The 23,918-nt window shown below is 40.9% G+C and overlaps 1 protein-coding gene across 1 annotated transcript in view; it reads left to right on the top strand.

The window, feature by feature from the left end:
- SNX30 (sorting nexin family member 30) overlaps positions 1–23,621 on the top strand; it is a gene marked incomplete at its 5' end in the record, with an annotated part of 44,470 nt that extends 20,849 nt beyond the window's left edge. Inside the window, 7 exons of the mRNA XM_005425351.3 lie at positions 3,499–3,609; positions 7,168–7,326; positions 9,687–9,882; positions 10,566–10,765; positions 16,220–16,306; positions 20,925–21,077; positions 23,207–23,621. Coding sequence (XP_005425408.3) covers positions 3,499–3,609; positions 7,168–7,326; positions 9,687–9,882; positions 10,566–10,765; positions 16,220–16,306; positions 20,925–21,077; positions 23,207–23,266 — 966 coding nt within the window. The remainder of the gene's footprint in view (positions 1–3,498; positions 3,610–7,167; positions 7,327–9,686; positions 9,883–10,565; positions 10,766–16,219; positions 16,307–20,924; positions 21,078–23,206) is intronic.
- Positions 23,622–23,918: the final 297 nt, after the last annotated feature.

The raw sequence follows: 23,918 nt of genomic DNA on the forward strand, positions 1-23,918 counted from the left end.
AGTCAGTACTAGCCATTGGACCAAGTGGAGGTCTTGTTTTCACTTTCCTGTCCTTTTCATGCTTCCATGAAGAGATTACTTGAACACATGAAACAGCTTGATTCCCTAGAGAGGAGCAGGTAAAAGTGATATGAAGTCTTTTTCAAACAGGCTAAACTGTTTGAGGCAAAAAGAAATACTGGAGTGCTAAGAACACCAGCCTTCTTCCCTTCCCCCTCTCTGTCATTCTCCTCTTTTCCTAGTTGAAGATTTTGCCTCAAACTTAAATAGTGACATGGAGGGGAATCTGCAATCAAGTCTGGTGAGTTAGAGAGTAGAACTAGGGTGCAAAAATATTTTTGTATTGTCATCACAGGCTAGCTTCAGGTTTGGCTGTTAACTCCTTCCAAGGAAGACAAGAATCTTTTGCAAGACCAAGACTTGGTGATTGCCTTAATACTGTCTCTAGTCAAAACCATTCCAGCAATTGAGGTAAAAGTGTCTGTAACTGTTGTCTGCTTTCCAGAAAGTAAAACTGAGCCTAGAGTGTTGCAGTGCTGACTTAGTAGAACTGCACTGGAATTTTCAATAAGTTCCTGGAAACATCTTGCCCATTATTTTTTGTGAGGTTGAGATCTGCCATGTAAGTTTCTCAGGTTCCTTTGGAAAAGACGCATGTCCTTACAAGATGAGATTTATGAATCTTGTTGAGAAAGCAGGAGGAATTTAACTGTGTTGAAAACACAGATGCTTTACTTGTTGTCTGTTATGGAAATTTCTCTGCTCAACCATCCAGGATCCACTCTGGCAGTCACTCTTGCACCACTTGAGCTGGACCCAAGGCCCCTTCCCAGCTATGCCCCCTCACTCATGCAGTCACACCGGGTTTCCATCCCTAGGTTTCCCATAGCAGTCTGGGGCATCCCAACCATTAAAATCATTTCATCACAGCACAGTAAGAAACAAACAGCTCGGGCTGGTGTCTCTGGGGAGGGACCCAGAACAAAGGAACCCCTGGGCTTTTATCCCCTCGCCAAGCATGGGAAGGTCTGGGACCGTTCCTGCCATGTCCCAGTGTCCGGTCCCCTGCCTTGGCCACAGGTTCCCAGGCCCTTGTGTGCCCAGGGTGGGCTCTTCAGGGCCTCTTTGCCTGGGCTGCCCCAACCTGAGCTCAACCTGCAGCTCCCACTGCAGCTGCACCCCGAGCTACCTCAGTGAATGTGTTCCTCAGTGCTGCTTTGACAGTGGCAGGATCCTCCTTCCTCTTATGTGCAATCTGAAAGAAATAACTTGTGCTAAACTAATGAAGAGTTTGATCTGAGATCCAAATTCTTTCAGCATTAGCGAGGTTTCATTAAAACCTTGAAGGGCCTTTATGTTGTGCCCAAATAGTCTTTGAAAAGCTTATTTGCTGTCTAGATTTCATAACCTTTACAGTAAACACTGAAATGTTGCTGCTGTATTTTCATCTCAGTGGAAAAATGTGATATATGGAAAACTTTGCACTTCTGCTTGTGAAGTAAAGGCAACAAGAGCAGTTTGGTAGAGGTGAACTGTAGCTAATGTATGGTTTGTGTACTGGGACTTAACCCTGCTTTCCAACTCCTAGGCAGTCCTATATGGTTTTCTTTAACTATTAGCAGAATAGTGGTTAATAAGCTTCTCGGCGCTAACAGATGGGAGACTTTACCTTCATTCTCATGCTGCAGGATAGGACACTGTAGTGTGTAGTGATTCTGATTACTCTCATTCACTCACTATGTGATCTCTTAAAATGCCATTGGGCAGTGGCATGCAGTTCACGGAAGGTCTGCCTTCTACTGAATTATTACTGCCTCATCACACCCTTTTTTTCCCCTTTCTTTTATTTACAGATGGCTTTATATTTAAAGCCATTCAGTCTGTTACTCAAAACAAGTGAAAATGATTCAAATGAAGTCTCAGAAGTCACATTCATAGTGTGGCACTCTTTGATGTTAAATAAGCTGATGTTACTCTGAGAAGTGCATAGATGAGTAAAGCACAGATCTGCAGTGGATATTGGGACCTTGGTAGTCACTCATCTACAAACACAACTGCTCCAATTCATGAGGATTCTTTATGTTAGTCCATGGACTAACCTCTATATTGCTTATCATGGCTAGCAGGTCAAAGAAGGGAGGAGCTGATCCTGATTTCTTTTTCTGTCTGTGCTTTCCTTTACTAGAAGCCAAACAATTTCATAGGTAATGACACATCGCCTTGCTGCTTACAGTATCATAGACCTACTGTGCTGTTGATACCATGTTAAGGCTCCAGAGTTCACCCTAGAAAGACATTTCATATATAGAACTTTTACAGGATCCCGAGTGGTGATTGCTAGGGGTAAAATGCAGCAATTGGAGAATTAAAGTCATGCAGAGAGGAAGTGAAGAGGTGGATGGCACTTAAAGGCTACTACTGGCTGGGACTAGCAAAGCAGCCAGGTGCTGGACTCGATGCCAGCTCAAGGCTGGAGTTGCCGGTGTATTCCTCCTCAGAGTGTGCTGGGTTTGATGCCTGGCTGCAGGCATGTAGTGTGCTGGCACTGCAAGCTATGCATTGCAAGGTGGACATAATGCTGCAAGTAACTGAAGTATAGCTGCCTGTGCTTCTCAGAGGGACATAACTTCAAGGGCCATCTGCCTTCTAATCAGGGCCGCTGCAATGCCAGGCTCTTCAGCAGACACTCCTAGTTGGTACATGGTTTCATGAGTGCTTTTAGGCAGTTGCAGTACATGCTGTGCAAGCAGCCCCATACAGTCAACCTTCCAGGTTATGAGCTCTTCAAAGACTGGATAAAACACTTGACAGCAGTTTATCTGCATACTTATTTTTTTCCCCCTCAAACTTGTAGTGACCTTGCCCTAAAGAAGGAAAATTTTAAAAGTTTTATTTAATGTACTAATATATCTAATAGGGCATACATATAAGCAGACTTGTTTCTTCATCTTAGAAGTCAACAAAAATGGTCCATCAAACCTTATGGTGGCTTATGTTCTCATCTTTTCACCTTGGAGTGTGATAAGCCCATCAGTCTTAGAATACAAGACAGTGGTGAAATACTTTTTCACCTGGATAGTGCATATCACAGAATAAACAAATCAGTAAACACCTTTACTTTTATTTCTTGGTGGCTAAAATAGTCTTGTCCTCACAATGAATATCTCATACAGTCTTTGCAATCTTGTAACTGCCAAGAGGGTTATGTGGTGCACAGTGCTACAGACTTCTACCATGGTGAGAGCAGAACATGTAATGAACTTCAAATAGATCTTAACACATCAGCTCTAAGAAATAATTTTTCATATTGCTGCTTTTCCACTGCTTGGAAGACCAGAGAATCTTTCTCTCATGCTGGCTGCAAAATTTTGGGTATTAACACCCCCATGCAAGGCTTGTCTGGCTTCACCCTTGCCAGAGATGGCTGTACTGCATTTGCTGCTAAGCTCTGAAGTGAGAGATGTTGCTGCACACTAATTATATCCTGTTCTTTTCCAGACCACACGAGCAGAGTTTGATTTGCCAGAGTATTCTGTCCGTCGGCGGTACCAAGACTTCGACTGGTTGAGAAACAAGCTCGAAGAGTCTCAGCCAACACATCTTATTCCTGTAGGTAGTAAGCAAGAGTCTGCTGTTAAGGACAGTTGTACATCTGTCTTCCAAGGGTAATATTTGGATGCAATGTGTCTAGGTTTAAAAAACAATACTTTATTCTCTTTAGCTTCCTGTTCCTGACTAGTTAGGAAGCTTAGACTTTCCTTGAGTGACGCACCTGAGAGGTAAGCTTTGTCAGCCTCCTGCAGGGCAATACATGTGCTGACTACAGTAGCTGTGACATAAATAGAATACATTTCACCTGTTTACTCAGTTATTACATCTGTATTTCAAAGCATCTAGGAATTATGAAAAGCCACAGGTACTTCTGGTTCTAGTCTCAGTTTTCAAGACGGCCTTTTGAGCTGGTTTTACAGAGTAATTTAAAACTGCTTGTGCCAACACTTAATAGCACTGACATGTAATAGCACTGACTTGGAAGTCTCAGCCTCTGGTTTGGTAGCTATTGCATGCCTTCAGTAGGTAGAAGTTTGCCTAATAAGATTAGCTAAACTACTGCACCTATTGTTGCTGAAACTGGTGATCTGACCATCTTATTTGATGTGAGGAGGTTAGTACTACATTATATGTAGGTATAGGAAACCTGTGAGATCACTGTCTTCAGTCCTTTTAAACAAAGACATTTTAAAAGCCCCATAGGAATTGAATTGGCAGGAAATAGCAACACTACTAGCATACTTTAGCTTGCCTGGGGTGGATGATGGGGTGGAAGTTTCTCTGCCCTCCCTTCCTCAGCAAGGAGTAGGCTGTGTGAGAAGTATTGTTAGGTTGCTCTATGGTTGAGCGCTGTTTAAGTCCTTCATTATGCTAGGACTTGCCTCAAGAGGAATAATAGCTGAGTGTTTCAGAGATAAGAAGTACTTCAAAAAATCATGTGACACCACTAACTGCCAGCAAATATGTTTAGTGAACAGTAGTGAAAAGAAAGACAGTGAGCTTGAGAGCATAAGGTGGAGGCATGTGTAATGTGTCAAGTGCCCATACTGGTTTCTCACGTCCCATTCTCTGAACAGCTGGAACAATCACAATTCAGCTTCTGCTTCTTGGGTACACTAACAGGCAGCCAGTTCTGCCTGAAGCCTGCAAGGCTGTAAATAATAGTCAAGTAGCAGAAGGTGAGTCATAGCTGGGGAATCAAGCTGCTTTGCTCCTACCAGGAATTTGTTGCAGACACAACAGCAAAGTTTGCATGAGTAGCTGTAATACTGGACATGGAACTGGCTGCAGAACAAGCCAGTATCTTAGGTGCATTTCTTCTAGAAAATCTGGAGGTAAAAGGATTTGCTGTTAATAAGGGAGATAAAGGATTTTTGTCTGTTTATGCACAAGTTAGCAATTACACAATCCGCTAATAATCTCCTTCATGCAGGGTATGGTAGGGAGGCTGCTGAATGCTTTATGTATTTATTGTCTAGAAATAGATTAGGTATAGAAGCTAAAGGCGGTTTCAGATGCACTGGCTCAAGTGTTTTCTGAAAAGATGTTTCAAGACAATCTAAGACTATCTGTATTTGTAATTATAGATACTGAAATCCCTGAAAGCCTTCTGTTTTAACAAATTATCAAAAGTGAGTTGTCTTCTTAATCTCAATATAGTGATTCTGCCTAAAATCTTCTTGTAGCAAATGATATGTCTTACCAGTGCAGTGTGTCATGACAGCCTACACTTGGGAGCCAAAACTAACCTCAGTGTGAGTTCCTCTTCATCTCTTCAGTTTCTGATAGTTACTTCTTTTTAAAAGATCTGGGACATTCTAATATTTTCTTTCAAAAGACAGTGAAACTGATCTCAGTTCTGTCTCTAAGACTACAAAGGAGAACCTAACAGCCAAGTTGCTTGACCTGGGATGGTCATGTTTGGATACTTGAAGCAATTTCTGATGGGAATGAACTCTTCTCACCTGTCTCAGTAGGGAAAAATAAATTAAGATGGAAGATGGAAGACTATAAGATAGATAATTAACACACAGTTAAAGCAAGGTATCAGTTGCTAGCTGTGTGCTTTGATTACTTGAGGTGGACATCCAGAGGCCTAAAATGGAAAGGAATGTACCTACTGCTGTAGTTGAAACCAGGTTAAATTGCAGAAGTCTCTGTAATAGAGGTGCATTCTTCAAATGCTCAAACTTTAGTGATTACTCACTGCCACTTTGCATGTATTTGGTTGAACTATGGTTCTTTAGTATTCCTTTCCCTCTTTTTTTTTTCTTTAAACTTTTTTCTTTTCCTCCTACATATGGTGCTGAGGTAGTGACTTCCTAGAGTCCCAGCTAAAGTTTACAAAGCAAAGGAAGAGAGTTTCTTCCTCCCTGAAGACTAATGCACAAGGCATTATACTTCTGAAGAAGTCTAATGATAGTGTACCTTATGCCGGTTTAACTAGAATGACTGACTAATTTGAATGCTAAACATAATCAGGTAAGTCTTAAATTGTAAGAACCAAATACAGTGGTCAAAGTGTAGCTCTGTTGCAGCTAAGTTGTTCTGGCTGTATTTTCTAGGAGATAAAGTCTTCGTGTACAACCCACATGAGCTCGGGTATGGTGGGAAAGCAATATATATAGTTTGGGTTTTTTTTTCTTTAACTATTTTTGGCACAGATTTTAGATGACAAACTCTTTGCAGGGGAGAATCCTGATTTCTGAATTGGGTGAAAGTGGCTGTCATTGCTAGCATAACTGTAAGCAGGTTGTCTAGATGGACTGGTTCACAAGAATGAAATACAAAGCACAATTTAAAAACTTATAATAACCTTGAAGTCCATACTGTCTGGACAGAACAAAAGCAGATGTAGTGGTAGAGCTGAAATTAACCATGCATCAGCTTAAAAAGTTATCTTCCATCCAAAGTGGTACTCTATAGTCTGTAATCCAAGTGTAACAGGAGGGACTGTATAACTAGCAGTCTGGAGATAGTCTGGGTTTACATGTCAAACTGAACTGCAGAGATGAACTGATGGACTCAAAATAGTAAGATGTAAAAGTGAATGTATCATCAGGCTTTTGTCACTTAAAGAAACATACTCAGGAAAGTCAGCTGTGATGGATGACCAGGTGTGCTCACACTTCAGGAAAGATCCAGCCATTTGCTGTGTCAAGCCCCTGGTTTGGTTTTGCTCAGTGTTCTCATTAAGGCTCTCAGCCTTTTACAGGAGGGCCCTGTTCAAAACCTCTAAATTGTTAATAGAGGGTTTGTGGGGAGTAAGTAGAATTGTCCAATTTTCTGCTTTCCCTGAGGCTGGGCAGCATGGATAGCAGTAGGGAGAACAATCTAAGCTATGCTACAAGTATTTAGTGTGAGTACTGTTTGACTTCCCTGGTGTGACTCTCAGCTGAAGCCTCTCAGTAGAATGGCTAGCTTTAAGCCAGACCAGCTTAAGGATAATTTTGAGCACAGATTGGATCCCATCTGATGCATGGTTCCTGTTCACAAACACAATGTTTCAGTTCCTGTTAAGACTGGAATTTGATTGCTTTGTTTGTTTCCAAATTTCCAAAACAAAAGCAAGTTTTTGGTCTTTTGAATCTTGTGCTGTTTTTTTATCTCTGACAGCCTCTTCCTGAAAAATTTGTGGTGAAGGGTGTTGTTGATCGCTTTTCGGAAGAGTTCGTGGAGACAAGGAGGAAAGCATTAGACAAGTTCTTGAAGAGAATAACTGATCACCCAGTGTTGTCTTTTAATGAGCACTTCAACGTCTTTCTCACAGCTAAGGTAAGCCAGTAACTTTCAAATACAGTTGTTGACCTTTGCAATCCCTTCTGAAATGAGGGTAAAAAGGCATGAACAAAACTACATGAGCAGATCAGAGCTTCCTCTTCCTCCAGAGGCTTGTTGGGCGCTCTGACTATTGTGTGTGACAGACCCTTGTGTGTGCCAACAGTATGGGTTCCCTGTGCTTGAAGGGAAGAGGAATCCCCTCTGCAGATTGATAAATTGAATTCTCCAGACCTTTTTGTTTTGTAGCATGTAATCCTATTATGCAAGAGAGAATAAAAATTCAGAAAACTGTAGACTTTAAAATCCTCTTTGGGGGAGGAGGGAAGGGGGAGAGGAAGAAAAGTCTCCCTTGCACAAAAGCTTGTGAATTTCTTGACTTTTTATCTTGTCTGATCGTTTTATACTGCTTGCACTTGATGCCCTCAAAACTAAGAATGGAGGCCTCATTCTTACTTGTTCTCAGCCAACAATTTCATGCATCTCTTCTGCATGACTCATGCAGGAATAGTGCAATTTTCTTTGGCTTTCTTTAGAACTGTATTTCAAATAAGACTAGGAGGACTTGCAGCTATGCTTGGGTTTTACCCAGATAGGTGAGAAGTGCTGCAAAGGTACGCCTTTCCAAAGTGACATTACTCTAGCTCACTTAAAGGTGATGTTTGAGCTCACTTCAGGTTCATGCTTTGCTTGCTGTTAATAATCAATTTCCAGTGTTTTTATTTCCCCTCCATGGTGAAATTAACCACTGAAACAAGCCAGAAATGCAGAATTTGTTTAGCACGTTAAATGTCTGACAGCTCCTTCCTCTTTTGATCTGTCCAAGCACAATGCAGCTTTCTTAGCTGCTTTATTTGTCTTCTGCCATCCCTGTGAAATGAATGTCAAGAGCTTCATCCTCTGGTTTAGGAAGAGTTTGTCTTGAGATTACAGAGCATCCTGGGGAAAGGATGCCTATTCTGCTGACTGGCTCTAATGTTTGAACCTGGTCTAGTAGAGCAGTGAGGTGTCAGTTCAGTGTGCTAGGATTTCAGAATTTAGTTACTACAGGAAGTTGTAAGATCACCTCCTGGTTGAAGAAGAGAGACCAGCGTTTCTTCATATTCCCTCTTTGGACCTGTAACATACCAGAATGCTTGAGAGAGTGAGTGAATAATTTTGAGTTCAAAGATTTTTCTGATGCCTGCTTGCAGCTCATACTGAGGACATGTGGAAAGAAAAAATCAAATTGCCTTTAAATGCAAACATAATTGAAAATTACAGTAGCTGCTAAGATGTCAGGTTTTCTTAATCAGGCTTACATTTGACTTACATTAAGTACTGGGAAGGAATACCATAGTACATGTTTTGAAGATGGCTATTGTTTATTTGTTTTTTGGGTTTTTTTTTTTTTTAAGAACATTTAAGTTTTAGTCTCGTCTGTAGTAATACGTCTGAATTCTTGATCTCTACAGCCTACTTGGTTTGAACACATCTCTTCCTCAGGCTCTATAGGATAACCAAACAATAGCTCCTGAGCCTGTTTTGAGATGTTGAATACTGACCTCTGCTGGAAGAAGTAAAATGAAACATTGTCAGCATTTTGACTAACTAAAACCATTTTTTTCTGGCGTACTGTTAAGGTGAAATCCCATGAAAATTATAGACTAGCAGTCTTGTAAGCATAGATAATCTGAAAGTTGGTTTATGTAAATGTGTAAAGGAGTGAGAAGGAGGTTTACACTTTCTGTGCAGCAAGATGGATGCATCTGACCCAGCCTGAGCAACAGTCTCTCTTGCAGAGAAGTTTTGCTGGTGTCCTCATGCTGCATTTTTTCTGCTTGCAGTCTTCACCTGCCTCCTGTTTGACCACAGAACTGGAGTGAGGAGGCTACTTACCAAATAGGTGGGCAGTGTGTAGCTCTGCAGTAGGTCAGTAGAGCCAGCGGGTGCATCTGTTTAATACTGGTATTGTAGTGGTATTGACTTAGAAGTATGTGTTGATGAATGATGTGAAATGTTTTGGTGGAACCAGAGCTGTTAATAAGCTTGCTTCTCTGGGAGATACAGGAAAATGGGAAAGTATGGCCATATGCAAAGTTGGCCTACTTACTTATTTCTAATATACTTCATACTATTCTCCTGGATAATTTATCTCCGTGGAGCCTTGAAGCTGTGCTCAGCTGTACAGCTTGTAGAAAGCCTTTGTTCAAGGCTGTGTGTCACATGTAATCTGTGGCTTTCACAAGATTTGATCTTGACTGGAAAGTATCCTTCACTGTATTAATATTTAAACATATAAGTGAGTATTCCTAAACATATTCTTTTTTGTTTCTTTTTTGTTGTTTGTTTGTTTGTTTGTTTGTTTTAATTCCTAGGATCTTAATGCCTACAAAAAGCAAGGAATGGCTTTGCTGTCAAAGATGGGGGAGTCTGTCAAATACGTTACAGGAGGCTACAAATTAAGAAGTCGGCCCCTGGAGTTTGCAGCCATTGGGGATTATCTGGACACATTCTCTCTAAAGCTTGGTACCATTGATAGAATAGCACAACGGATCATCAAGGAACAGTTGGGTAAGGACACAGAGTGTTCCATCATAATATTCCAGTCTGAACATTCTGTGTCTTATTCTGGTTGATAGAATGATCATGACAATTTGTGTTGATGATTCTGGCCTGTAATAAGTCACACACAGGGCAAAATCTAATGCCTGTTCCAGATTTTAGAAAGGCCCAAAACCTAGCACAGTGTCTGATATTAGCTCAATTTAAATCTTGTTTTAAAGTTGAACTTTTTATACCAACCTACTGTCTTACTGGAGTAATTTTTTGAAAGATTTCTGGAGTAATTTTTTGAAAATTTTTTGAAAGATTACAGGTGGAATAACCTGTAGATTCCACCTGGAGGAGTACAAATGGAATTCCTAGGCAAAGACAAGCTTTACAAGTCTGTCTTAGTAGATTTCGGTTTTACGTATGTTTAAAAAACTGACCTTGGCTACTGCACAGGTGCAAGAGTCTTTGTATTGGAAGTCTGTAGGAATGGTTAAGTTAAGAAAGAGACAACTTGAACCTGTCACCTGTGCAGCCGCAGAGTTCTGTTAAATCTATTAAGAAGCTAATGTAACACAAGCCTTGACTCCCTGTGGGGATTAATGTTATTCAAAATTAGTGCGTGATTTCACCTATTTTGTGTTTGCTCATCTTTGTGCCTTGCTCTTACTCTGTTAATCTATTTTTTCATCTGCCTCTTGTAGAATACTTGGTGGAACTACGAGAATATGGACCTGTTTATTCAACCTGGGGAGGGCTGGAGGTTGAGCTATCAGAACCACTGGAAGGAGTGTCTGCCTGTATTGGGAATTGCTGCACAGCTCTTGAAGAACTCAGTGAGGACATGACAGAAGACTTCCTGCCTGTGCTTAGGGAATATATATTGTATGCTGAGTCCATGAAGGTAAAGAGAGCCCTGTGGCAGAAAGCAATGTCGTGTTTGCCTGGAATTCTTTCTTTTTGAACAGTGAGAAATGGTGGTTGTGGGAAAAGTGGGGAAGTAATTAATACATTAAGTAGGAGGATATTTTCATAGTCAAAACAGGGTACTGCATGAATAGCATTATCTGTCTGCTCTGCTCTTCAGTGAAGCTAGGGGTCAGTATTGTAGGGTGTACACAACATGTACAACCTACAATAACCAGTGAGTTGCCCCTTCATTGGTTTGGCAGGTGGTACTCTGTAGGAGACATCCTGTGGCTGCCTAGAATCTTTCTTTGAATTGAAGCCTGTTGTGCTTCAGCTCTTCAGTACTTTGCTACAGGGTCACTGTGGGGTCCAACAGGAATTACAGCATTAGCACTTTCTATCATTCATATGAAGCAGAGTTGTGTGCTTTGTTTTAGAACTATGTGTCCAAATGACAGACATTCCTTCCTCTGTCATCCCCATATCCTAGTATCCTAGGTTCTGCATACGAAGTAACAGCTTAAAGATGGTATTCTGTGACTCATAATTTTTAAGAACTTGATGTTTTACCGCTTATGCAGACATAATAAAAGCTAGCTAAATATGGGTTTTATTCTCCTGAAGTTACGGAGCATTGTTAATCAATCACATCTAATGGGGAAAAGAATTACTAAAAAATTATATCAGCGACTTTAGTTTGTCCATCAGAGCATTTCACAACTTGCCTGTGGCACAGTATGTGTGCCATATATATATATATGTATATGTGGCACAGTATTTGTGCCACATATATATATATATAGCAGTCCCACTATGGAGTACTAGCAGACAAGTTCCTTCTGAAGACTTACCACTTGAAACAACTGTTACCAGGCTGTGACATACACTCCTTTACAGATCTAATGGCCCACCATAAACTTACAGTCTGAACATGGTAGCCCTTCTCTGTCTTAATCTTAGTGTCATCCTATGCTTCTCAAACTGAGAATTTAAACACTTTCTTGTAGATGTCTTTTCCTAGCTTCAGGAGTTGTACATCTGTGTGGTTAAAGTATTCTTGCAGGTGGCTTTGCACTAATTCCCTAGGTATATTCTTTGCTTTTGTCACCATGGATTTGACCCCAGCATGAATAAGTTGTATTTTTTTATGTGTCTATTAACACTAAAGTATTGCTTGAACAGAGTGAGCTGTAGGAAGCCTTGTCTTGGGATGTTTGGACTGTAGGAATTGGAGGTGGATGGAGTGTGCTTGCAAATAAACAGAGTGTGAGCTAGTGATTAAATACTTTAACTCAGAGCATCTGGCTTTTGATGCTAAAAATGCCTACCAAAGATGGCATCTGAAGGGGCAAGCTGAATTGTGAGAGGTGCTCTTCAAAAATACAGCAGGGGAAATTTTTTTAAGCTGAAAGCCAGGGTTTCTTCAGCTGAAGAGATACTTTAGGCAGATAATCACCACTCACCACAGGCAGAGCGACATTACAGACTTGCACCTAGGCTTCCTTTTGGCCTTTTACAGCCCTTTTAGAATGGCACTGTCTCCAAGCCAACAGTTACTTTACTGTCTAAAATACTTGTTCAGCTAAAGAAACTCTTGCTTTTTAGCTTGAACTGTTTAGACTGTTGACTTGACTTTCTAGTGCTCTAAAGAATTATGAGCACTGTTTAATGTCTGGCTTGGGCATCTTATTAGCTTTACTCAGTCTAAAAATTTGGAAATCAAGAACAAAAACTATTGTTAGCCAAGACAAATGGTTTGTATTTTCCTTTCCTCTCAAATAGCAAAACTGAACTCTCTCAGGTTCTACAAAGTGCAGTTTTCTTCTGTTAGAAAGCATCAGCCTGTTTCTGTTTCTGAAGTGAGCAGCTACTGAGCTGTCCTTGCAGAATCTGTAACACTAAGTAAGTAACCAAGGTTAGTAAGGAAGTGCACCCTTGGAGTGCAGGAGACTTTCTGTTGAAAGGGTCATCCTCTTCACTAGCAGTGCATTCCTCTTCATCAGCTGCTGTGAGGACTGCTTGTGAGATGAAAGTCTATTTCATTCTTTCAGAGCATATATTTTGCACAGGGTACTTGATGGAAAGTACCTCTTCAGGTACTAGGAGTTCAGTGCAACCTTGGTTGGCTTTCTTCAGGAGCACTGTTGTACCTAAGGGGAAGAGCCTGAGGGAACTGCACCCCACTAGTTCTGCTTGAATAGAATATTAGCTGTTTTGAGGGAAGCCTAGCTTCTGGATTTGTTTGAAAGATTTGCAGAACAGGGCAGAAGCTGGTGTTGTGTCCTTGAGTTAAAATTTGTGCTGGAAGTGTCTAGAAGAGACCCTTTCCAAATTACTTGTCTTGCTCAGCATTGGTCAGGCCACAACTGTGTTCAGTTTTTATCCCTGCTGCACACAAAAAGATGTGGATAAGCTGAAGAGGGTCTGGAAGAGGACCACAAAGGTGGTCAGGGGACTGAGAAGCCTGCTGTATGAGGAAAGGCTGAGAGAGCTGGGTATGTTGAGCCTTGAGGAAGAAGGCTTAGGGAAAATCTTATCACCATCTACCAGTATTTAAGGATTGAGTACAAATATGATTAACGCTCCCTTTTCACAAGGAGACCCATGGAAAAATGGGAACAATCAGTGCAAATTACTCTAGGGGACATCTTCATTGAACACAGGAGAATTTTCACAATGGGAACAATCATCCTTTGGAATAATGTCTCCAGGGAAGTGGTGGATTCCCCAGCACTGGACGCATTTAAGATCCAGCTGGACAGGGTGCTGATCCATCTTGTCTAGACTGTGCTTTTGCCAAGAAGGGTAGGATGAGATAATCCTTGAGGTTCCTTCCAGCCTGTGTGAATTCTAGGGTTTCTATTACATGGCAAGGTGATGTCTCAGTTCCTGGTGCAGCGAGGCCCTTGTCAGCAAACGTGGTACCACATTTGCTGATGTACATTCGTGTTGCCCTGGGAGGCATGTGGAGAGGACAAAATCTCCTATGCATGATTCAGTGCAGATATTAGGATGTTATATGACTTCTGTTTGCTCAACATTGCTAGAAAGGTTTATCATGTGATGTCATCCACCGGGGTGTTCTTGGACATTACTTTTAAGGCATGTTTAAAGCAAGCACCACACTACTAGGTAACAGTGTCTTTAAGGGCATGGAGTAACTAGAGATCCTCTTGTGATGTTTAGTCACAGTAGGAAGCTATGGAGTGTGCAAACAGGATTGAAATTTAAATTTGAGGTAAGAGGCTGATGGCAAGCTCCCGGAGCTCTGTGTGGGCCAAGGTGGAATGTTGCAACTAAATGCAAAATGGTGAAGGAGCTGCTGAAACTAGGCTAAGTCTTTCATGCTCAGACACCACTATTTTAGTTCTGACCTGAAATAACTGAAGTGTGTTGATTGAGGTTTTTCAGTTTTGAGTTTGGTTTCTTCCAACTTTTTTTTTTTTAAAAACTTTTTTTCCCTCCGAGTGAGGCCTTAGCGAGTATTGCATGGTCTGTGGTAATTTTGAGGAGACTTGATGCAGAGCTTTTCATAATTGCTGCTAAAGCATCAAGCCATCAATCTAGAGCAGAGGAGATTGCTTGGAGGTGCCAGAGGAAAATGTGGGACAAGTGAAAGGGAGGGCAATATTTTTTTCATTACCTACAGGTCAGCCATTACTGGATACTTACATTACTGAAAACCGTATTCACAAGCTCATTGCTAGCGGTCCCCAGTAGGTGGAGTTGAGTGCTTAAGAGGAATTAAGACACCTGTTCTTTGACTCCAATTTGCCAAAAACTGTTAATCATTGGCTACTCCTGGTATATATTCAGCTTCCTGCAGTAGCTCCCGGCTTCTAAAGGCAAAATGCAATTTCTGGAGGCAGTTGTTTTTCACATAAGAAATTTCAGTTGGTTCAGGTTCAAGAGGCAATACAAAGTAGAAATATCTATTAAATCTCTTAAACTTTTGTTGCATTGGTAACCCCAATCACTTAAAGGCCATCCCACACAGTTGCATAGATTCCAAAAAGAAGGAGCAGTGTAGTGGTTTTTCAACCAAACACAACCAGTGGTATGATTCTGCATCCTTTTTGGAACAAAATGGAGAATTAAGCTCTTGAAGCTGAATTCTTCAGGTTTGCCCTCATTTTATTGACTAATCTAATAGTAGCTTTGTGGATGGAGTGCCATTCCCATTTATCGTGGATTGAACATCTCTACTGTACAGCAACTGCATTGGTGACCTTCTCTTGTTAAGAGGAGGAGGGGGATGATGGTGATTAGTAGATACAGGATTTGTATGTCCTTAGTTGCTCTTAATTAGATCTAGACTGGCTGTTAGAGGAGCTACTCTTTTAAAAACATGTTTCTGTAGGCAGCAGTGCACATGACTAGTCCTGTGTCACTAGCCTTGTCTGGACCTGTTGCAGTGGCTAGTTACCCCTTGGTGTCCTAATGGGACAATTCTCTCTGGGTGGCAGAAGGGAAGACTCAAAGCCAAGTTAGCTGCAAGAGAATTTCAGACTTACAGAGAGTGTTGGTTGACTTCCCTCTGAGCACTTTTAATAATAACTTTGCATCAACAGAGTAATTAAAAAATACAAGTTGTTTCTTTGTGAAACCTGAAGTGATAAGTTGCCTGCTCTTGCAGACACGAAACTGTTTATTTTTTAGAAAGACTAATTCCTGTGGTTCTTTTCAAACTGCAAGACTGTAGAATAAACTTAGTGAAGTTCTTTGTGGATATAGTACAAGCTAAGGTAGCATCTTTGGCTCTCTATTTTGAAAATACTCTGTCAATAAAATGTTTACTGCTTGAGAAGCCCCCTCAGGCAATTCAGTGCTTTTCATGTAAATTTCCTTTTCATAATTTTCTTTTTTTGTTAAGGAAACCAACAACTAACCCTCCCCACCCCCAACCCCCCTGACTGATCTAAAATAAAGTCTTACTTTTGCTCTAACACCAGAATGTGACAGCTTGCTTTAAAGGATTCTGAAGAGTCTTTGCAAGTGAAAAGGGATCTGTAATACCTTCTGGGGTGGTCTTCCTGTCTCTTAGCCAATGCTGTTGTCTGTCTGCTGCTTGAGGACATCTGAAACTTTACATTAGTCTTTGTCAGCTTTGATGTTTTTGTTTGTATCCTTTTCATGGTAGTAATAGGTCAACTGATTAATTAAATTTTCTTGCTCAGGATTATATTAGTGGTTTCATGATTGCTTCTATATTGCATGCCTCCAGCTTGTCCAAATGTTGAATTTTATCTGCCCCTGCCAGCTGATGGAAAGCAAGTGCTGTTCATTATTAAAAGCTACTCCCTGAAATGCTGTAAAATAGGAGAAAGTATATCTGGAAGTCTGACTTTGGGCTTACTTGGCACTGAAGATGTATCACTTTAGAGTTTCTTGTGGACTGGGGGAAGGAACAAGAGGATCCCTTCACAGCTCTCTTTTCTCTTGCTCATAGAATGTTTTGAAGAAAAGGGACCAAGTTCAAGCGGAGTATGAAGCAAAACTGGAAGCAGTAGCCTTGAAAAGAGAAGACCGTCCAAAGGTTAGCACTTAAAATTGCTCTACAAAAACAGTTTGCACTTAACTACTTCCTGAAAAGAATGGAGAAGCAGAACTTGCCTTTTTCCTGGATCTAGGGGCTTCTTTGCAGTTTAAGCAGTTTCTGGCAGAACAGAAATTTGTTGTTGGCAAGCTGGTGTGAAAGAAAGACGTAAGTATAAATATATGTAACTTGTCTAACAACTTCTGAACTACTGATCTCTCACAGTTCAGGGCAGGATGACTCTGTAACACTTCAACAACAGCCAGCAGTCAGTTGGACTGTTCAGTGACAGGTTAACAAAGCAGTGGTAGAACAGTCCCTGGTGACTCAGCAGAATGCCAGCTAGCTGAGTTAAAGTCCTGTCCCTGGCACTGTGTAGCTGTATTGTTGCAGAACCCTGGTTTTGGCTGTGGAAAACTCCTTATTTTGCCCTTTCTGCTAGGGAGCTCTACCTGTGTGATGCTGAACAGAGATGGCACATGTCACTGGATGACAGGTTTTGGCTGGGTACCATGCAAAAGCAAAGCTGTGAACTGACATGCTTATGCTGCCACCCGCTTCTGCATGAAACACAGTGCAAGAGCCTTTTCTTAAATCCCTGCATCTCTTACTGATGATGGCAATAGGGTTGTTCCTTTCCTCTCCTTGGAGGTTTTTGGTTTCCCTTATATTTGTGTTAATAATTAATGGATGACTTTCCAGTATTATGACTACTATACAGTAACATTCACTCTACAGTAGGTTCACATAATATTTTGAATCTAAGAAGCTGAAGAGGATGAGAGCACAGAAATGCTAAAGTGTTTTCTGATCTTTGGCTATAATAATAGTGGTGTACTAGGTGTTTTGTGGTGCTCTTATATTTGGGTCTGCTGCCTGTCCCTCTGCTGGCTGGTGTGGTATACACTCTACCTCCTCAGTGCGTCTTTGTATAAACAGGTGCTAGCAGTTGTATCTAGGATGGAGGGAACTAAATCTAGCATATCCAGCAAGCTGGTTCTTAGGCATTTCACTGTACCAAGATCTTGATGCAGTGGAATTGATGAAATTTGCTAATCTTGCACATGTAAAAAGTCGTTTGGATCTCAGGCCTCAGAGAGATTGTTTTGAATAACTTTTGGAATACTTTTTTGAATACTTACATCTCCTCTTCAGAGTGTCAGAATATTTTTTGGCAACTCTTTTACCTTTTTGTAACTTAAGTAGTTTGTGTCATTTACAAGATAAAAATGAACAAACTGTGTAGAACTCCTTGTATGTTCACAAAATACTATCTCTGGGGTTTTCAGAACCTTTCCAGCTGGAGGATGTGTCATTACCTGTGAGAGCTGACAGCTCAGAGCTGTGCCTAGAAGCATATCTTACATTCATCAAGGTCTCCTGGCTATGACTTGCTGGAAACTAAAAGCAGACAGAGAGTCATGTTGTGGAATAGTGTTTGTCTTCCTTGGCATATTTGCTGATTTGGTCGAAATGATGTAAAAAGATCCCGAACAAAACCTTGCGAGAGCAAGGGCCCTTGTTTAGATCTTGAAAGATAAGCCTATCAGTACTTAAAAATCTCTCACTGGGGGGCATACTGGGCCTCCTGTGCACATACCCAGCCTGGCATCATGGAACTCACTGCCATTAGATTGTTCTGGCAGTGAGATCAGCCTAGAGCTCAGAGGCCTGTGAGTGCAGAAGGCTTGTAGTGCTACTGTGGCTCTCTGTCAGCAAGTACTGCTCAGAATGCTGAAGCTTACACCAAAAGCCACCACAGTGGCTTGCACCATAGTGTGAGTGGTGTTTACCAGTGGCATCATGGTGTTTGTGTGGTGTCTGCAGCCCTTCAGTTTCTAGCGTGCAGTGGTGAAATACCTCTCACCCATCTGACCCATGCTGGAGCTGATTTTGCAGTAATCTAACCAGCACAATGAAGGATGGGTGTGGTTTTGTTTTGGTGAGATGAAGTTTGCCTCAGATGATCTGTTTTATTCTGTCTACCTCAAGGCTTTGAAGTGTGGTGATCTATGGGAACAGTAAATATGGCATGCAGAACTTGAAGTAGAAGGTAGGGGGAAAAAGGCCTTGCAACAGATAACTGTTTGCCAAGAGCTAGGAAGGTAGAAATATCTTACGCAACGATTAGTTGTCTAATTAATGCTGGATTTGTTCTACTTTTGGACCATTTGTTCTTTGGTAATGATGATATATATAGAAGAGTTTTAAAGTGGACACGCTGTTTGTAATTGACCACACCAAATTACAGGTATTAGGCAAGCTTAGATTTTAAGAGAACAGAATCATTTTGAAGAGGATTAGATGCAAATGCAGAACTTTTTATCACATATGTACAACTTTATGCTCAGTTCTTGCCTGCATATACCTCTCTCATCAGTTGAAATAGAGTACTAAAATAGTCCTGGGCCCTTTAAGAGTGTGTTGGATTTTCAACAAGTTGTCACTTTGGTTTTGTGGCTTGAGGGGTTTTTGAGCTATTAAGTAGTTGAGGGTAGGTATCAGTAAAGAAGTAGCATTTCCCCTGAGTCCAGTCGACTGTCTTCCTGGTTCTTACTTGTTAGCTAATATTTACTGTCTCCATTGGTAAAAACAGATAAAAGTATCAGCTTTGATGCTTCAACTTGGGCTAAATTTGATGATAAACATATAATATGTCTTTGCATTTGAGTTTTCACTGATATAAAGTGCTTAAAAGCTGTTAATTAACTTAAAATTTTGTCATAACTACTGAGTTGCAATTTATGTACTGGGAAGCTGCAGTGTGTAAGATAAGGCATTTACACGCCCAGATAGGACTGCTGCATGTGCAGACACTACTTTCATGATGTCTCTGGAGACTTAGTTGGAGTTAGTAGTTGTTGTTCCTTAATGAGAGCACACATGACACATCTGCTGACCACTGGGTTATCCCTGTAACTCTAAACTCATACAGCCCCCTCAGCCTGACCACCCAGAGACTTGCTGTGAGAAAGAACAGATTTCTGCATATCTTCATTGTGGTTTCAGATCCTGGCAGAAGAAGCAGGGAGCTGGTGAGTGCTTAGAAGCTAAGTTAGTTAGATTGGGAAATCTTATGTGGTTTTGCTTCCAGACTTCATAAATATTTCTCTTGATAGCCTAGCTTTTCCGATTAAGACAGCAGAGTACTTATGATGCAAGGCATACATGCCTTGAGGGGAGCATCCCCTAAGTCTTCCAGTCACCGGCTTGGTTGTTCTTGTCTGGCTGAACCTCCAAGCTGCCTGTAGTGTAAATTCAGTTGTGTGAATAAAGGAGAACTCAAATCCCATGAGTGTAAAGAGCTCCTGCATGTCAGACAGGTTGGTTTATTGAAGAACAGATGTAAACCTTCTCTGAGTAATAAAGTGATCAACCCTAATCTATGTCCTGGAGCAGAAACACAGTCAGTGTGTTTCTGCCTAAATTGAGTACCTTGCCAAATTGCAAGATAGTAGCCCACCTCAAACTTCATGTAGGTATCTATGAAAAGCTTCTTATGTAGTCTGTTCATCCTCTTCCTTCTTTCACATCACTCAGAAAGGGAGTTTACTACAAGTATCAAGTATGAGAGGAGCTACCACAAAGTTCTTCAAATGTTCTTCATTCTGTATTTTGTGTTTGTGCAAGTCACAGCTTCCAGAGCAGAAGTTCACTTCTCACTTTGGTACCAGGATTCAGGAGTTTCTTCTTCTGAGCTCATGGGCTTAGTCTGCATGTCTTTACAGGATTCCTGTCTTTATGGACCATGCATCAATGAGAAGGAAAAAAAAGGTGTTTGTCTTTCCTGCTTAAGGAAACACTAGTAAATTATTCCTGTATTTGCCTGGTGATATACATTATATTAGTTAAAACAAAGCAAAGAACACCAGCTTAGTTGGTCTAAAGTGTGTGTACCTCGGGCGAGTGACTACTGTCAAAAATTCATTTGAATCTCTACTACAGCTTGCAGCAGGCTGTCCTTCAAGATGTCGTTTGTTGCTTTTGCATGGCTGTGTGTCCATTGTTGAGCCTAAAAGTCCATGATCCCATCCCATGTTGATGATCACGAGTGCTTTGCAGTAAAATTTTCTTCAGGAAGCCTGGAATGTTAAAAGTGGAAGCTAGAAACTAAGGACTTAGAAATTTTATTCTGCAGCTGTCAATACCGAGGTGTCTTACCCACCTTTTTTGATAAACCTGAATGTTGTGGTTATATACACACTGGTGTAAATTGAGACATTCTTACTGCAGCAGTAAATGGGAAGCAGAAAAGCTTGCTGTGGAGCCAAGCTGCTTAGTTTGAGCACTAGGAAGTGAACCTCAGTACCAGTACTTATGCCAAATGATTTTCCTGTGCCTTTCGCAGGTGCTTCCTCCACGCCTCTATATCAGGCATGGAGATGGACAAGCAGAAGCACTCACCACCTCAATCAGCAACAAACAAATTAAGCAATCTCATGTCTTCTTTAGTTCAGAACCATGGCTTTTTCCCTGCAGCCATAACTCAGTTGATTCAGGATAACTACTGCTTTGTGAATTTACCTTTTCTTCTGTAGTTCTGCTCAGTAAGCTTTGAGTTAATTCAGCAATTTAGCACTCTTACTGACAGTTTTAATTTTCATTTATTTTGCTGCAGGTACCCGCAGATGTTGAGAAATGTCAAGACCGAGTAGAATGTTTCAATGCTGACCTGAAAGCAGATATGGAGAGATGGCAGAACAACAAAAGACAAGACTTTAGGCAGCTACTCATGGGGATGGCAGATAAAAACATCCAGTACTACGAGAAGGTATGTGTCACTGTTGGAGCTCTGGCCAGAATAAGAGTAGTTTATTTTCCTCTGAAATGGTGATAATTCTTCAGGAAATCTTCACACTGTCTTGAAGACAAGAATATTAGACATCTGAAGCTGCTCTTTGTCAGAGATGGAAGTTGTGGTCAAGTAAACTCTGTAAGACTAGTGGTCTTTTGCAAGTCAGCACTCTAACAGCGTTTTATCATGCGTGTTTTTCTGTTTTGCACTTTTGAATCGAACAAATTACTGAGCAGCAGCAGTAGTGATTAAAAAAACCCCAGAATTGCACATACTAGTAATACTACCAGAGTAGAAAAATCCCTTGATTCTGCCTTTTCTGAACAAAACTACATGAGTTAATGCACGGCCACAGACTCATATATAGATTACATCTGCTATGTATAAGTTATTCTAATTCCTGTCCCTTTGTGCATCATTCTGTCCCTTGTATATTAGTCCTGAAAACATCTAGCCTCTGCCCTTTTTCAGTTGGTGCATTTGTACCTGAGGTTTAGTGTTAGATTTTTTTAATTAAAAGAACGTTGACATTTAACTGCACATGCTTCCAATCTAATTTTCCTTTGTGCTAGAACAGTGCAGCCCAATGCAGTGGTTGATACCATAGATCACAGAATGGTTTGGAAGGGACCTTAGAGGTCATGTAAGTGTCAACCTCCTGCTAGAGGTAGGGATGCCTTTCACTACAGTAGGTGATTCAGAGCCTCATCCAGTATGAACCAAAAACACTTCCAGAGATGGGGCATCCACAGCTTCTCAGGGCAAGGTGTTCCAGTGTTTTGTTATCCTAAAAGTAAAGAATTTCTTCCTAATTGTCTAATCTAAACCTGCCCTCTTCCAGTATAAAGCATTGTCCCTTTTCCTATCACCACAAGCCCTTGTAAAAAGTCCTCCTCCAACTGTCTCATAAGCCCCCTTTAGATGTATTAAATATTTACAAAATATTAAACACTGCTAGAACTACTAGGCTTATGCATTGCCTAGTAAACTATACTTAATCTTGTCTGTTCATGTTTACACATCTGCTTTACAAGCTTCTTCCTGTGCTAGGTTACCTCTCCATGTAATATTAGTATGCAGTACCTTTTCGCCTTCCAATCATGGTTCATAACTGCTCACACAGAACTTCCTTCACCCTGGTCTCTCAGTTCTAAAGCTGCTGTGGAGGGAACTGGACTGAAGTAGTGCCTCTGCAATTGACAATTGGATCTGTACGTTAGTTTTGCTTTTAGCAAGGAGGGTTTTTTGGTAAGAAAGTGTCCAGTCACTTCAAGGTACACAAATAGAAGTACTCTATTCATCTGCAGTACAGTCAGCAAAGTTAGAAGGAGGATGTCTGTCAGCAATGACTTGTGGATATAAGAGCTGCTGATGAGTTTGCCCTTTTTCAGTATTTAATAATTTGGATTCCACAGTCTGCTTTGCCCAGTTTGACTTCTGGGCTCTATGTGGTTGAAATACAGTAACAACACGCAGTACAAGGATTGTAGTAAGTGTATGTGTCTGGGGAAACAACTCCAAAGCCTGGAGTGGCTTTATAATAATGCAGATGCTACACTTACAGTTCACATACTATACCAGGCACTACTAGTTTGTCCTGTAGTGGAGTTGAGTCCCAGAGCCATACTGGAATACGCTGTGTCTCAGAATTAACTTCCCTAAATGCATGTTTTCTTTCAAATAAGTTTGCTGGAGGTAGTCTGTAATAGCTGCCATTGTGTCCAAATCAGCCTTCACCCACAGTCACGCCACAAAGATGTACATTTCTACTCAAAACAGTTCATCTGCCTAGCTGAAAGCTATGGTATTCTTCAGCTAGAAAAATCTAGGTTAGTAATTGGAAATCCAGGATGTTCTGATGATTTTTAATGGCTTGGGCCAGCTGATGACTTTGGAAAACTTGAATTTGTTGAATTTGTTCGGAAGGTGCAGCTATTCTAATGCTTCCTTGCTGTTTGACATTCTGGGGTTTTTTCCCCCTTCTATAATAATCTGTAAAGACCCACATAACTTTTCTTCAACTTGCATGCTGTTGGTCTAGAAGGGTTGGTCAGAAGTTACATAAACTGACATAAATTAAATTTTGTAAATCTTTCTTTCTTCAGTGCCTTACGGCGTGGGAGTCAATTATACCACTATTGCAAGACAAGCCAGAGACCAAATAAGAAGTACCTTCATGGACAGTCTAGCACTTCTGTGCTCAGTACCACTAGTCATACTGGAACTGTATGGAGGACTCTTTTTGTTAAGTTAACTGAAATGACAGCTGCACTTAGTTTTTCAGAGTATCTGTTCCAGCCTATTTGAATTTTTTTCCCTCAATTTTTGTGTTTAAACTGGGGTATGTTTCATCTTTTTCAGTTATCTTGAATGGTTCCTTCTTTATTCTATGGAGTGATTGGGGTTCACAGAGAAAGTGCATGGGGATCTTGATAAAATTTACCTCTCTAGTCTGGAAGGAACTGATGAGTGGAACACTAAAAAGATGAAAATAAAACTCTACTGCAAGGTGCCAAATGACATCTTTATTACCATTCTGTTTTGTTTGCTTGAAAAAAAAATTATTCCTATGATACAGTACTCCCTAACCAATCTTTATCCTTTTTTTTTTTTTTTTTTTTTGAATGGACAAAGAAAAGCTGGGAAAGAGCATTTTCTGTTTTGCTACCACCTGTGTGCTCCCTCTGGATGAAATGGTCTCTAAATGGTCTCTGTAGACTTTTCTGTCCGGGAGTCAGGCTGGTTCTAGACAGACCACACCAACACCAGCTGCAGATGGCTGGTGATGGAAGCATGAACTGTGGTTTTTGTGAGTGT

Source organism: Geospiza fortis, unplaced genomic scaffold (assembly GCF_000277835.1).
Source record: "Geospiza fortis unplaced genomic scaffold, GeoFor_1.0 scaffold203, whole genome shotgun sequence".
NCBI lineage: Eukaryota > Metazoa > Chordata > Aves > Passeriformes > Thraupidae > Geospiza > Geospiza fortis.